Source organism: Pelophylax lessonae (assembly GCF_965119305.1).
Source record: "Pelophylax lessonae genome assembly, chromosome: 4".
Classification (NCBI taxonomy): Eukaryota; Metazoa; Chordata; class Amphibia; order Anura; family Ranidae; genus Pelophylax; species Pelophylax lessonae.
Window position 1 is genome coordinate 3,204,450 of NC_138771.1, and position 16,897 is coordinate 3,221,346.

Below are 16,897 nucleotides of genomic sequence, written 5' to 3' on the forward strand. Positions count from 1 at the left end.
ATCCCTCATAACTAAGGTCTTCCATCCCCCATAACTGAGCTCCTCCATCCCCCATAACTGAGCTCCTCCATCCCCCATAACTGAGCTCCTCCACCCCCCCATAACTGAGCTCCTCCATTCCCCATAACTGAGCTCCTCATCCCCCATAACTGAGCTCTTCCATCCCCCATAACTGAGCTCCTCATCCCCCATAACTGAGCTCTTCCATCCCCCATAACTGAGCTCTTCCATCCCCCATAACTGAGCTCCTCCACCCCCCCATAACTGAGCTCCTCCACCCCCCATAACTGAGCTCCTCATCCCCCATAACTGAGCTCTTCCATCCCCCATAACTGAGCTCTTCCATCCCCCATAACTGAGCTCCTCCATCCCCCATAACTGAGCTCCTCCATCCCCCATAACTGAGCTCCTCCATCCCCCATAACTGAGCTCCTCCATCCCCCATAACTGAGCTCCTCTATCCCCCATAACTGAGCTCCTCCATCCCCCCATAACTGAGCTCCTCCATCCCCCATAACTGAGCTCCTCCATCCTCCATAACTGAGCTCCTCCATCCCCCATAACTGAGCTCCTCATCTCCCATAACTGAGCTCCTCCATCCCCTATAACTGAGCTCCTCCTCCCCCATAACTGAGCGCCTCCATCCCCCATAACTGAGCTCCTCATCCCCCATAACTGAGCTCCTCCATCCCCCATAACTGAGCGCCTCCATCCCCCATAACTGAGCTCCTCCATCCCCCATAACTGAGCGCCTCCATCCCCCATAACTGAGCTCCTCATCCCCCATAACTGAGCTCCTCCATCCCCCATAACTGAGGTCCTCCATCCCCCATAACTGAGGCTCTCCATCCCCATAACTGAGCTCCTCATCTCCCATAACTGAGCTCCTCCATCCCCCCATAACTGAGCGCCTCCATCCGCCATAATGTTTAGCAAAAACTAAAAACCCCAGAGGTGAGTAAACACCACCAAAAGAAAGCTCTATTTGTGGGGGAAAAATTATAGAAATGTGATTTGGGTGCAACGTTGCATGACCGTGTAATTAACATTCAAAGTGTGACAGCGATGAAAGCTGAAAATTGGCCTGTGCAAGAAGGGGGGGGGGTGCCCGGTACTGAAGAGGTTGGAGTCTATTCCACATTATCACAGCTCTTACTGTAAAGAAACCTTTCTGTATTTGGGGATAAAATCTCTTTCCCTCCAGATGTAAAGGGCGCCCCCTTGTCCTCTGTGATGACCTTAAAGTGAATAACTCTAAGTAACATTGTACCAAAGTTCTCTTGATTCCGTTACATTGTTGTTCATAGATTTCACTGATATGACAGAGAAGACACAATCTGACTGTCTAAGCTGCTTCAACCCCTTGGAGATGGCACCTTCCGGTTCTTTAAGGGGTTTAGAATGCCAGGAGGTGGGGGTAGGGCTTATGGTCATGTGACCGCCGTGATTGGCTTTCGCGGCGGTCACATGATCGGAAAGCTCCCTATCGCAAGCGGTGATGGGCAGCTTTCCATTAGCCGCCAGTAACTGTGCAGGGCGCTCGCTCTCGGCCCGCCTATTTTTGCACTACTGCCTGCAAATTAGCGGCCAAGAGGTTGAGGAAACCAGTTAGACATTGTGAAGAACCGTTTCACTCTGGCAGATAACAATATTGCCCTTCTGAACTCACCATACACCACCACAGTTGCTGACGCGCTTCGTCTCTTAGCGACAATATTGGACGCCATACAGGTGTAGTTCCCGGAGTCCGAGAGCCGAGCGTGTCGAACGATCAGGTTGTGATCCGCCCGGGTGTCTATGTTTTCATCCTGCAGGGAGTCAATCGGCTCTTCATTCTTCAGCCACTCCACCTGAAATAGAGGAGGAAAGTTTTAAGAACTTCTGGTTTGGAAATATGCAGAATGCGTTACTACGGACGCCATTTTATTCTGGATTTATAGTCACCCAACACCTGACAATGTAACCGACTCTTGTAGAGAAATCTACATAGGCATGTGCAGGGGGTGTGCCATCCCCGCCCATCCCAGTACAGCCCCTCCCTCCCCACCCATCCCAGTACAACCCCTCCCTCCCCACCCCCCTCAGTACACCCCCTCACTCCCTCCTTTCCCAGTACAGCCTCCCTCCCTACCCATCCCAGTACAGCCCCTCCCTGCAGGGCCAGATTAACGTAGGGGCTATTGGAGCTGCAGCTCCAGGCCCCTACCTTTTATATAGGCCCCGGGTTGGCCATATTCACTGTTACCCCTCTTCTGTCACTTGTAAACACAGAAGTCTGGCTTCTATGCTCGCTTCCCCAGGCAGCTCCCTCAGAACCTCCCCACACAGCGCGAAGGCCGGACAAGGAGGGACAGTTGCCGATGCATGGGTGTGTTTATGGGCTTCAGAGACAGCATCCCATGTTGAATTAGGCATGCATGGCTGCACCCTTCCTCCTCTGGGTGCATGGCAAGGCACGGCCCTTAAGGCCCTTCAAAATCCTCAGCACCAAGCCCATGATGCTCTTAATCCGGCCCTGCCTCCCTGCCTTTCCCAGTACAGCCCCTCCCTTCCTGCCCATTCCAGTTTAGCCCCTCCCCCCGTCCATCCCAGTTTAGCCCCTCCCCCCCGCCCATCCCAGTACAACCCCTTCCTCCCCGTCCATCTTAGTACAGCCCCACTCCGCCTTTCCCAGTACAGCCCCTCCCTCCCCACCCATCGCAGTTCAGCCCCTCCCTCCCCACCCATCCCAGTACAGCCCCTCCCTCCCCACCCATCCCAGTACAGCCCCTCCCTGCCTTTCCCAGTACAGCCCCTCCCTCCCTGCCCATTCCAGTTTAGCCCCTCCCTCCCCGCCCATCCCAGTACAACCCCTTGCTCCCCGTCCATCCCAGTACAGCCCCACTCCGCCTTTCCCAGTACCGCCCCTCCCTCCCCGCCCATTGCAGTTCAGCCCCTCCCTCCCCAACCATTCCGGTAAAGCCCCTCCCTCCCCACCCATCCCAGTACAACCCCCCCCCTCCCCGCCCATCCCAGTACAGCCCCTCCCTCGCCACCTGTCCCAGTACAGCCCCTCCCACCCCGACCATTCCAGTACAACCCCTCCCCCCCATCCTAGTACAGCCCCTCCCTCCCCGCCTATCCCAGTATAGCCCCTTTCTTCCTGCCCACCCCATACAGCCCCTCCCTCCCTGCCCATCCCAGTACAGCCACTCCCTCTCTGCCTATCCCAGTGCAGCGCCTCCCTCCCCACCCATCCCAGTACAACTCCTCCTTCCTCACCCATCCAAGTACAGCCCCTCACTCTCTGCCCATCCCAGTATAGCCCCTCCCCCCTTGCCCATCCAAGTACAATCCCCCCCGTACCCCAGGTGAACTTTTGCATCAGGGCCCAGAAGCTTCAAGCTACGCCTCTGATAATTACTACAATGAGGTATAAATAGGATTTTAGAGGTGTGCAAATGTTGGTCGATCAAATAATTTTTTACAAAAATAAAATCTTTCATCTTCATTTCTGTACATATAAAATCATAAAAATTAGAAACAAAAAAATGTCTTTCTGAATTTTCCTTGTAGGAGCTCAGAGAAGATTACTGTAAGTCGGATTCGAATCATCATTCTTGGGATATACATTCATATAGAAAATATATTATAACGTGAGATTTATTACACTTGTATGTTCATAGATTATCATTTCCATCTGTCTGAGATCATCTGTGAAACGCGTTACAGTTTCTATCCGCTCCGTGTCCAGGTGAAACGTCAGGATAACTCTATGATAGATGACCCTCATATTAGGGCATTGAACTTACCTGAAATCCCAGGTGACGTCGGGGCAAGGCATAAATATAGGAGGAAGCGTTTCCGAAAAAAATGCTATAATCATTCTGGGATGAATATTTTATATTTCTCATTTTATGGTTGTAAATATACAGAAATAATGTAAGATTTTTATTTTTATTGTTTGACTCTCCAATATACAGGAGAATCTCATAAAATGAGAATATCATCAAAAAGTTCATTTATTTCAGTAAATTAAATTCAAAAAGGTAAACTCCTATATTTTCTATAGATATGTTACACACAGAGTGAGAGATTTCACGCATTTCTTTCTTTTAATTTTGATGATTATGGCTTACAGCGAGTGACAAAACATGGTGCTCAAAGGTGGGTGGGGGGAGGAGACAAGAGACTGTGCTCAGAGGTGGGTGGGGGGCGGAGACAAGAGACTGTGCTCAGAGGTGGGTAGGGGGTGGAGACAAGGAACGGTGCTCAGAGGTGAGTAGGGGGTGGAGATAAGGAACGGTGCTCAGAGGTGGGTAGGGGGGGTGGAGACAAGGGACAATGCTCAGAGGTGGGTAGGGGCGGAGACAATGGATGGTGCTCATAGGTGGTTAGGGGGCGGAGACAAGGCACGGTGCTCAAAGGTGGGTAGAGGATGGAGACAATGGATGGTGCATAAAGGTGTGTAGGAGGTGGAGACAGGGGGTGACTTGAAAAGGGGTGGGACCTGCACCTATTGTCTGAGAGAAAAAAGCCCTGGGAACAGTAACGCAATACCGTATCGGAAAAAGTGGCCTGGTCCTGAATGGGGGTAAATCTTCTGGAGGGTAAATGTTAAAGTCATTTAAGTAATTCTCAGTAGCTCAGTTATCCCTGCTCCCTCTCCCAGCAGTGACTTGGCAGCTACAGATCTTCTAAGCTCTAATAAACAAAGAACAGGTGTACTTTTTTCTTTTTTGGATGTTTGGCCATTAAAAGTGAAAATTTTCTACCCCAAATCCACACCTGTGGGTGCAGGAAGGTGACACCCGACAAACAATCCATACAGATGGACATACAAGGCCGTCTTCCCATGTGTGTCGGGACGTGTGTGATGAATGTGGGATTTCACAGATAGAAGGAAGCACTCCATCCCAACGCTCTAATTCCGCTCAACTCCTCTTAGATTTTAGCGATTTACAAAGTGGTCTAAATGCTAATTTCATAACATGTCCTGTGCGATTTCCACCGAGAGGAGAGATAACCCATAATCCTCGGAGGCAGCATGAGCCGAGGACCTGACATCGGAACGCGGAGGATTCATGAAGCAGAACCATAACTGACAGCTCTGCTGCCCACTGAATTGCGCTGCTCCGCTGGGTGTCAGAGCTTCTCCTGGTTATGTCAGCGTCCAAATCGCACCAACAAATGAAATCAGACAGGAAAGGATTCTATTCTCCAACCGTTCTTCTCCGAGATCTCCGACAGTCTTCCTGCAACGGGGCCAAGTCACATTATGTCCTCTTACACTGACCAATCAACGCTCTCCAAACTGCCAACCTTTGCTTGCTTTATTCACCACCAATGACACCAATGATGGGGCACTATTCCTCCCACTGACACCAATGATGGGGCACTATTCCTCCCACTGACACCAATGATGGGGCACTATTCCTTCCACTGACACCAACGATGGGGCACTATTCCTCCCACTGACACCAATGATGGGGACTATTCCTCCCACTGACACCAATGATGGGGCACTATTCCTCTCACTGACACCAATGATGGGGCACTATTCCTCCCATTGACACCAATGATGGGACACTATTGATCTTTTATTGAAAAGAATCAAGCAACATATTTTATACAAAAGTAAAAAACAGAACTATAGTACAATATTCCAACAGAAAAAAACAAAGGAATTCACATCCATGTGCAGAATATATACAATATATACATAATCCACTTCCAACATTTTTAGAAAACTATTTACATAAAGCAGCAGAGAGGGCCTAAGAGGCACAACCCATCACCTATGTATGCAGCCATGTATCAAAAACTGAGCATTAAGAAAAAATCTAGGGTGATAAGAGACAGAAAGCCACACCCGGGAAAGAGACTCCTGGCAGTCAGGGAGGCTTGAAACCCCTCCACGCCTTCAGCCAAGCCCTCTGACCCCACTTGTCTCTCTCAAGCGCCCAAATCTTCCCCACCTCATGCAGAATGTCACACACCACCACCTGAACAGGAAGGATTTTACGCCGATGGGTGACCTGACACCGTGCGTTCCATGTGTAATAACGGACTACTAAACTAACTAAAAAAAGTGTATCCAAACAAAAGCCCCCACCAGTATTGAATGCTCCATACACCCACTCAGCATAACTCAGCCTGGAGAGGAAAGGAACACAGAGGGCCCGCCCAACCTGTTTGTATACCTCTATGTTAAAAGGGCAAAGAAGCAGAAAATGGTCCATAGTCTCCTCCTCACCTGCACATTCCTCCCGAGGACAACCACGATCCATCCCACTGCGGAATTTCAAATTGCCCCGAACATAGAGCCTCCCGTGGAAGCACAACCAGGCCAGATCCCTGAATTTAAGGGGGACTCTAGCCAAATTAATCAATCTTAACCCTTCCCTCAAAATTGGGCCTGGGCAATCCCTTAAGGCCAGTGGGTCATGAAAGACTTCACTCAAGACTCGGCTCATAAGGACTTTCCTCGGAGCGGATCTGAGATCTTCAGCCGACAGTCGCCACTGCCGCAGCAACTTCAGACACGGAGCGACATAGGCTGGGAGCTGACCACGATGACCCCTGAGATTCTTCACTTGGCCACCTTCTTCCCAAAGTCGCAGAAAAGGCCTAAACCAAGATCTAAACATGCCTGCCCATCCAGGAGGTTCCACTGCAAGCATACTACCAATGTTAAACTTGAGAAATAGCAGTGAAAAGAAAAGAACGGGGTTGACCATACCTAAGCCACCCTCCCTCCTGGATAGATAGGTGACATTCCTCTTGATGGGGTTCAGTCTGTTCCCCCACAGCATCTGGAAGAACACACTATAGATCCTAGCATAGAGAGACACTGGCAAGATGCAGACAGGGCTGACATACAAGAAGATCGGTATCAGGTAAGTCTTAATCAGATCAACCCTTTCCCTCAGAGATAACTTCCATCTCTTCCAGCTGACCACCTTAGTATTGGCAACTTCCAGCCTGCCTTCCCAGTTTTTGAGGCCATAATCGCCAGATCCAAATTCAATGCCTAATATCTTAATTTTTTCCTGGGGCACTGGAAAGGTGTCCGGGAGATCAAACCCCTCACCTTCCTTTCCCATCCAAAAAACTTCACTCTTTTCCTGATTGATTTTGGAGCCTGATGCTTCAGAGTACCGTGATGTCAGAGAGACCACCTCCTCCGCTTCATCTGTCCCAGTGACAATCACTGACACATCATCCGCATAGGCAACAACCCTCAAAGGCGGCTCACCCGGGATTCCCACTGGTACCCCACACAACATGCTGCTCTCTAGCCTCCTGATGAAGGGGTCGATTGCAAACACATAGAGCAGGGGACTCAGGGGACAACCCTGGCGCACCCCAGAACCAACCTCAAAGGACTGTCCAACCCAACCATTAACAAGAGGGAAGCTTTCTGCCCCATTATACAAGACTTTTAACCAATCGACAAAACCACCCGGCAGACCGTACTTACTAAAGAGCAACCACAGGTACTCATGGTTGACACGATTGAAAGCCTTTGCCTGATCCAATGCCAGTAGATACTTTCCCCAGCCTGCAGCCCTGCACTGCTCCAAGGCCTCCCGGACAGCTAAAACTGCTGTGAAGGTGCTCCTACCCTGGATCGAACAGTGCTGATGGCGAGAAAGCAAAGACTCTGCTACTGCCGATTGGCGCCAAAAAAGTATCTTCGCCAGCACCTTTCTATCGACATTGAGAAGGCTGATGGGGCGCCAATTCTCAATCATCGAAGGATCTTTACCTTTTGATAGAAGAATCACAGCTGAGTGTCTCATGGAAGGGGGAAGCACCCCCTCAGCAAGACAACTGTTAAAAACCTCTACCAAATGTGGGGCCAGAATAGACTTAAAGACTTTGTAAAACTCAGTCGTCAGACCATCCGGTCCAGGTGACTTTTTGATGGCAAGCTGTTCAATTGCCCTCGTCACCTCTTCAACTGTGATCCCTTCTGTCAAATTCATCAAAGGGACATCTCCACCATTTAGACCTGGAGTAGAGTCCAAAAAGCTTTCCATCTTGTCTCAGTCAAGCTCTTTCCTCCCAAGTTCAGCATAAAAAGACCTCACGACCTCCAGGATCCCTGACCTGGACTTTGTCAAGGAACCTGTACTATCCTTAAGGCCAACGACCATCTTAACAGCTACACCCTGTTTACAGTTCTGGTAAGGGTCAGGCGAGTGGTATTTCCCATAGTCCCGCTCCAGAACCAAAGAGGTATGCCGGTCATATTGACACTTCCTGAGGAGGATTTTCACTTCAGAGATTGCCCCGGGATCTCCTCCTCTCGAGACAAGAATATCCAGCTTCCTCCGCAAACGTTGGTAGGTCATGTATCTATTAAACTGTTTTTTATTGGCTAGGCCCCTGGAGAATCCAGCAATCCTCTTTTTGGTCAGCTCCCACCACTCAGCCTTGCTGCTACAAAAGTCCAGGATGGTCACCTGTGCCTGAAAGAATTCCTCAAAGGATTGTCTAACATGTTCTTCCTCAAGGAGAGTCGAATTTAATCTCCAGATGCCTTTGCCCCTCTGAGGGAAGTCTGAAGCATTCAAGACCACAGATAGCATACAGTGATCAGAGAACTCCACTGCCTGCACCACTGGGGGTGAAAAAGCAGAGGCCTCCTTCAAAAAAAACCTATCTATCCTACTCTGACTATTACCACGATGAAAGGTGAACCCTGTGTCATCCGGAAGGTGCTTAATGTGCACATCCACAAGACCAGCATCCCTAACCATACTATTTAAAAAAACGCTATCATATCCCAGCCTGTCATTGAAGTCCTTCCTGTCCTTGGGCCTAGTCACAGTATTAAAGTCACCTCCAAAAACCACTTGCCGAGATGTAAAAAGAAATGGCTTGATCCTTGTAAAAAGGCATTTCCTGTCCCACTTTGTGTGCGGCCCATAAATATTAATTAGGCGCAGGTCCTGCCCTCCCACAAGAACGTCTAAGACCATACATCTCCCAATCTCCACCTCAATAACCCGCCGGACAGTTACCATGCCGGTTTTAAACAACACCGCCACCCCGCCGTAAGGCTCGGCCGCAAGAGACCAGTAAGATGGACCATACCTCCACTCTCTCTTGGCCATATGAATATCTGCCAAGGAGGTGAGCCTAGTCTCCTGCAAAAATAAAATTTCAGCATCTAATTGGCTGAACAAAAAGAAGGCCATAGAACGAGCTCTTACCGACTTAATACTGGCGACATGTATTGTCACCACTTTTAACGGAGGGGGAACCGCCATTTGGGTTATTGGGTGGATTGCTTCTTAGCTCCCCTCTGCTGCTCATCACCAGAAGCCTCTCTCTTTCTTGAAGCCTCCTCCAACTCCATTTCAATTTCTGAATTCTGCTCAGAAGAATCCCCAGATGAGGAGATATCCCAAGCAGAAGCCCTAGAACGGTTGGGGACAGACACTGGGGCATCCTGTCCCTGTTCCGTCCTCACCGTCTGTCTCTTCCGCCTCACAACCTTCCTTCTCTCCTCCAGGTACTGCAGGTCAGATTCAGAGATGCTTTCATCTCTTGTTTTCTTCTTCTTCTTTGAAGTCTTCACAGAAGACTTTTTTTACAGAGGAAGCCGCAGCAGCACCCTTTTTGGTACCCTCTACCACTCCTGGTGGGTGGGGGGCTTCTTTAAGGTCACACTTAGGAAGGGAAGATTTATCGGGAATAACTGACTTGGGGGGCACAGACTTGGAAGGTTCTGACACAAGCGGAGCAGGTACAGTAGGCTGGTGGGACACAGAGACAGACACAGAAGGAATACTTACAGATACAGGAGGGGTGGGCACAGGGACTGGGGAGGGATCCTGAACAAGACCAGGGGAGTCAGTCACCGCAGAGGAGGGTGGTACACCAGGGGCCTCATCCTCCATCCTGTCCAGCCTTAAGAAGTCATCTATCACCTCTCTATCCATATTATGCCAGGCTTCAGGACATCGGCTGTAGGGGTGGCCAAGGCGCAGGCACAGGTTGCACCTTATCGCCTGGGTGCAGTCCCTGGCCACATGACCCTGTCCCCGACACACTGAACAGATCAGTGCTGAACAAGAGGAGCTAAGCTGCCCCTTTTCTCCACAGCGGTGACACAGTTTTGGCTGACGGGGATAAAAAATAGTCATCCTATCCCTCCCTATAAAGGCAGAGGAGGGCAGGTGACGGACAACATTCCCATCCCTAGCCAACCTGACCGTTACCGACCAACCCCCGGTCCAGATGCCACGCTCATCATAAATTTTATCCGGCCTGGTCAAAACATCCCCATAATTTCTCAACCAGACCTCTAAGTCCCGAGCAGGAACACTCTCATTTGTGAGGATAATTGTGATTTTCTTTACTGTTGACCTTTGGGAAACTGCCACTGGCACCAGACCTTCCCATTCGGGTCTTGACCTGCACCGAGCCATATATCATTCCCAGAACAGGTCAAGACCCTCTGGTCTGGTGAAACTAACCGTGTACTCCCTGCTTCCAGCCACATGTATCAGGGCATATAGGTCATCAGCCCCAAAACCCATATCTAAAATCAGGTCCACCACCATACGCCGTGCTAGAGGGACTGCACCACCTTCCCATTTAAGGAGGACTACATTCCGCCTTGGACCCCAGCAGTAGCCATAGATCCAAGACCAGATCCAATGTGGCTCATAGTGGCAGCCTGCAAGGGAAAACCGTGATTGGAAGCAGAGCTCCTCCTAGATTGTATCCCTGGCTTAATGATATTGCCAGGAGCACAGCTTACCACCTGTGCAAATGTAGGCTTAATAGGGCCAAGACCCCACACTGATGTCACATTATCAGGTATATTACTATTATTATTATTACCAGCTTGTCCTAAACCAGCAATATTATCAGTTGCACATACAATGGTAGGTTCCACCACACCTGCAATGTTATTAGGTATAACTGTTTCTGATGCAGTACCAAGTGCTTCCTGCTGCTGCGCTGTAGAGTCCTGGTTAGTTATTACTGAGACAGTTTTGGGCTTAGCAGAAGCAGGGTTAATCGGCTCTTCTGGGTTTTGTAGTTCCTGAGCAGAAATGTCATTTTTTTAAACGTAACATTTTCTCAGCAGGCAAAGCATTGCTGAGCACAGGGGTATCATCCTGGGTGTCACTGGGAAAAATCTCATTATTTGGCAAGGTGCTAAAAGGCACAAAAACAGTTTTGTCTATTACCTGAGACTTGATAACCTTTATCTTATCAGGTACATGATCTGGCAAGTCCTCCACACCACCAAACACCAGCTTATCTCCCTGCACTGGAGACTCCATTACCTGGATTACGTTTAGCATGCCTCCTGAGCCCTGAGATGGCAATGGGCTGCTTACCTCCCCTTGAGGGGGAAGGGGGTCAGAACCGGGGGTCTCCTCCTCCACCTCCATCTTTGCAAACCTTCGGTCGTTGCCAAACTTTTCCCTGAAAGGACCATCCCTGCCTTCCATCATGGCCACGATGGTTTCCTGATGTTCCTCACGGACCTTAGCCAATTGGACCTCTGAATCCATGGATCCACGGTTCTTGCTGAACAAGCCTTCACGCTGCTTTCTCAGGCGCTTTAAATCCGCTCTAAGCTTGTAGAGCTTGTCTCTTTCCTTATTGAGGACTTTGATCCCGGCCACCACTCGCTCCCGAATGGATCCAGCATCTTCATCCTCACCAGGTGCAGAGAGATCACCAACCAGGGGCTGCACAGGAGCAGGGGTGCCATCCATCCGACCAGGGGATGTCTGAGAGCTTCCAGCAGGAGAGGCCCTGCTGGCCTCCATGGCTTCCCCAGAAGGGGGCCAGGAGAGCTGGGAGGGATTTCACCTCACTCCCCTCTTACACAAATCACCTGGAGCAGCTCCAGACACACAGCCAGAGAACCTTCCAGCAGCCACACCCGAAGCTGAATGATGGGAAACGACTCCTCCCACTGACAGCAATGATGGGTCACTATTCCTCCCACTGACACCAGTGATGGGGCAATATTCCTCCCAATGACACCAATGATGGGGCACTATTCCTTCCACTGACACCAATGATGGGGCACTATTCCTCCCACTGACACCAATGATGGGACACTATTCCTTCCACTGACACCAATGATGGGGCACTATTCCTCCCATTGACACCAATGATGGGACACTATTCCTCCCACTGATACCAATGATGGGGCACTGTTCCTCCCACTGACACCAATGATGGGGCAATATTTCCCCCACTGACACCAATGATGGGGCACTATTCCCCCCAATGATACCAATGATGTGTACTCTGACCCCTGTGCTCTGTACTCTGACCCCTGTACTCTGTACTCTGTCCCCTGTATTCTGTACTCTGTCCCCTGTAATCTGACCCCTGTACTCTGTACTCTGCTCTGTACTCTGACCCCTGTACTCTGTACTCTGTCCCCTGTACTCTGTACTCTGTCGCCTGTACTCTGTCGCCTGTACTCTGTCCCCTGTACTCTGTACTCTGACCCCTGTACTCTGTACTCTGTCCCCTGTACTCTGTACTCTGACCCCTGTACTCTGTACTCTGACCCTTGTACTCTGTCCCCTGTACTCTGTACATCTGTCCCCTGTACTCTGACCCCTGTACTCTGTACTCTGTCCCCTGTACTCTTTACATCTGTCCCCTGTACTCTGACCCCTGTACTCTGACCCCTGTACTCTGTACTCTGTCCCCTGTACTCTGTACTCTGACCCCTGTACTCTGTACTCTGACCCCTGTACTCTGTACTCTGTCCCCTGTACTCTGTACTCTGTCCCCTGTACTCTGTCCCCTGTACTCTGACCCCTGTACTCTGACCCCTGTCCTCTGACCCCTGTACTCTGTACTCTGACCCCTGTACTCTGACCCCCTGTCCTCTGACCCCTGTCCTCTGTACTCTGACCCCTGTACTCTGACCCCTGTCCTCTGACCCCTGTCCTCTGTACTCTGACCCCTTTACTCTGTACTTTGTACTCTGCCCCTGTACTCTGTACTCTGACCCCTGTACTCTGACCCCTGTACTCTGTACTTTGACCCCTGTACTCTGATCCCTGTACTCTGTACTTTGTACTATACAATGAATATTAGTAAATGCTGCACTGTCTATGTATCCATTCTTGGCATTTTCCGTATTCATTTTATTTCATGATTCGTATTGTCATATTGAAAATAATTTTGTCATATAAAGCAGAGGGTAGGGTGGGGTGGGGGAGGGTGACCAGCTGGAGGTGTCAGATGCTACTGCCTTGGTCTATGGATACTGAGGGACACAGCGCCGTCCCTGCTGCACCTCGCTCTGCGCTCTCCTGGCGCTGGTTGTGAGCCTATAAGGGTGTATGGGGAGTTCCCCAACACATGAAAGATTGCATACATTGCATCCTGGTATCTTATGAATATTCATGTATGTCTGTCAGCAGAACATTCCGGGCTCTGGGAAAACAATAACTTCTCCGCTAAACAAACAAAATTCAAATAATCTAATAAGTAACGAACAGCTTAATAGACGACCGAAGCTGCGCGGCCTCCCCGGTATTCTGCGCACCCCGCAGTGCTGTAAGGACTTGTTTCTTTTCCCCGATGTCTTGCCACGTTTTTAGATGATACATTGTGGATGTAAAATGTTACTTTACACATTCCCGAGCAATCATAGGAATAAAAGTGCAAGAATAAACACATAAACCGCCTTTAGACTGTTGGCTGCTCCAAAATTGTAGGCCATTTACCTTTCCAGCAAGTCTTTGGAGGCAACCAAAGTATTCCTGGAGGTACCCCTCTCAATGCAGCGCACAAGACACATGCACCCCCCCCCCCACGCTTCAGTTATGAATGGACACTGTAGCAAACATCGCCAATCACTCACTGTGTTCATTCAGAAAAGGCAGGGGCTGGTATATGACATTTACCGACCCCTTTTCCTGCTCCTCATCCTGAAACAATCCCCCGCAGGATAGGAGAGGAGGGAAGCCAGCAGTACAGCATGGGATGGCCCAGGCAGGAGCCAGCAGGAGAGGAGAGGAGGAAGCCAGCAGTACCACACGGGGAGGCCCAGGCAGCAGCCAGCAGGAGAGGAGGGAAGCCAGCAGTACAGCATGGGGAGGCCCAGGCAGGAGCCAGCAGGAGAGGAGAGGAGAGGAGAGGAGGGAAGCCAGCAGTACAGCATGGGGAGGCCCAGGCAGCAGCCAGCAGGAGAGGAGAGGAGGGAAGCCAGAAGTACAGCATGGGGAGGACCAGGCAGGAGCCAGCAGGAGAGGAGGGAAGCCAGCAGTACAGCACGGGGAGGCCGAGGCAGCAGCCGGCAAGAGAGGAGGGAAGCCAGCAGTACAGCATGGGGAGGCCCAGGCAGGAGCCAGCAGGAGAGGTGAGGAGGGAAGCCAGCAGTACTGCACAGGGAGGCCCAGGCAGCAGCCGGCAGGAGAGGAAGGAAGCCAGCAGTACCACACGGGGAGGCCCAGGCAGCAGCCAGCAGGAGAGGAGGGAAGCCAGCAGTACAGCATGGGGAGGCCCAGGCAGAAGCCAGCAGGAGAGGAGAGGAGGGAAGCCAGCAGTACAGCATGGGGAGGCCCAGGCAGCAGCCAGCAGGAGAGCAGAGGAGGGAAGCCAGCAGTACAGCATGGGGAGGACCAGGCAGGAGCCAGCAGGAGAGGAGGGAAGCCAGCAGTACAGCACGGGGAGGTGAGGCAGCAGCCGGCAAGAGAGGAGGGAAGCCAGCAGTACAGCATGGGGAGGCCCAGGCAGGAGCCAGCAGGAGAGGTGAGGAGGGAAGCCAGCAGTACTGCACAGGGAGGCCCAGGCAGCAGCTGGCAGGAGAGGAAGGAAGCCAGCAGTACAGCACAGGGAGGCCCAGGCAGCAGCCAGCAGGAGAGGAGGGAAGCCAGCAATACAGCATGGGGAGGCCCAGGCAGGAGCCAGCAGGAGAGGAGAGGAGGGAAGCCAGCAGTAGAGCATGGGGTGGCCCAGGCAGCAGAAAGAAGTAGATCCTGGACAGGAGGAACAGGGAGTGGCCTTTACTAGAACTGATCCCCTGGATTTTCCCCCAGTGGATGCTGAATGCTGGCAGGAGGGGGACGAGGAGAAGCTGGCCATCAGCTGCTGCCAGATGAAAATACAGTTCCAGTAAATGCTGCCCTGCTGTCCCTCCTTCCTATCCGGATATGACAGGGAGGCTGTCCGGGCCCCCTGGAGCATAAAGACATTGGCACCCCCTCAATGCAGCACCCAGGGCACATGCCCCCCCCCCCTGCTAGTTTCAGCATTGTATACAGTATATGCTTCCGTTATGAATGGAAACTGGAGCAATCAGTACCAATCACTTACTGTGTTCATTCAAAAAATGAAGGGGTCGGTAAATGATACCAGCCGGTTACCCCGCTCTCCACTCCATCCTGAAAGTATCCCCCACAGGAGAGGAGGGAAGCCAGCAGCACAGCACAGGGGAGGCCCAGGCAGCAGTAAGTAGATCTTGGAAAGGAGCGGCAGCGGGGGCGGCATTTGCTAGATCCGATCTCCTGCATTTTCCTTTGGTGGATGCAGAATGCTGGAGGGAGGGAGACGAGGAGAAGCTGGCTATCAGCCGCTGCAAGAGAAAAATGCAGCCATTCGGTTCTAGTAAATGCCGCCCCCCCCCCCCCTGCTGTCACTCCTGTCCAGGTACAATATGGAGGCTTCCTGGGCTCCCTGGAGCATGGAGCTGGCGGCACCCCTCTCAATGTGGCACCCGGAGCACATGCCCTCTCATTTCCCTCCTCCCCCAATTTCTGGCCCTGTGTACTGGTGTATATCGGTCAATTTACCAATCACACATATCCCGTGTATGCGGTGGAACTCCCAGCATGCCGGGCAAAGAACAGAGGGGTCAGACCGGCTGCAGTGGTGACACCTCGAGGTCCCTGCTCAATGCTTTCTCTCTTCTGTTATATAGCAGAGTCTCTTATAAAGCAGAACTCCAGGGTACATTTAGTTGGAGTTCTACTTTAGGTTAACATTTGAAGTCCATTTTATCTTTCTTTGCAGAAACGGAACAATTTTTTGTTATTCCGGCACAAGAAGAGCGAGAAGATTCCCAGCACTCCATAGCTTACATGGGAGCCATTCGTTTTCTCTGCATGTAATTCACCGATGAACCGTTCAATCAACCGCAGCCCAGCACACAGCGCGGGCATCATGCTGCCACCAATGACACGTTCTGGATTTCATTTTCACTGTATAATAATGATGTACCCTGACTGATAACAGAGGGGGCGCAAAGAAGAACATTACCATGCTTCTGTACCTGACAATGACAAATACACCTTCCCCTAGGAGATAATCCCTACTATTCCTAGGTGCTAATCCCACCATTCCTAGGAGCTGATCCCACCATTCCTAGGAGCTGATCCCACCATTCCTAGGAGCTGATTCCACTATTCCCTAGGAGCTGATCCCAACATTCCTAGGAGCTGATCATACTATTCCTAGGAGCTGATTCCACCATTCCTAGGAGCTGATCCCACCATTTCCTATGTTCTGATCCCACCATTCCTAGGAGCTGATCCCACCATTCCTAGGAGCTGATCCCACCATTCCTAGGAGCTGATCCCACTATTCCTAGGAGCTGATCCCACCATTCCTAGGAGCTGATGCCACCATTCCCTAGGAGCTGATCCCACTATTCCTAGGAGCTGATCATACTATTCCTAGGAGCTGATTCCACCATTCCTAGGAGCTGATCCCACCATTTCCTATGTTCTGATCCCACCATTCCTAGGAGCTGATCCCACCATTCCTAGGAGCTGATCCCACCATTCCTAGGAGCTGATGCCACCATTCCCTAGGAGCTGATCCCACCATTCCTAGGGGCTGATCCCACCATTCCTAGGAGCTGATCCCACCATTCCTAGGAGCTGATCCCACCATTCCTGGGAGC

The 16,897-nt window shown here is 51.1% G+C and overlaps 1 protein-coding gene across 1 annotated transcript in view; it reads right to left on the reverse strand.

Annotated features, from left to right (window-relative positions):
• UNC5D (unc-5 netrin receptor D) overlaps positions 1–16,897 on the reverse strand; it is a 991,829-nt gene that overhangs the window by 382,807 nt on the left and 592,125 nt on the right. The window contains exon 5 of the mRNA XM_082253174.1: positions 1,670–1,850. Coding sequence (XP_082109300.1) covers positions 1,670–1,850 — 181 coding nt within the window. The remainder of the gene's footprint in view (positions 1–1,669; positions 1,851–16,897) is intronic.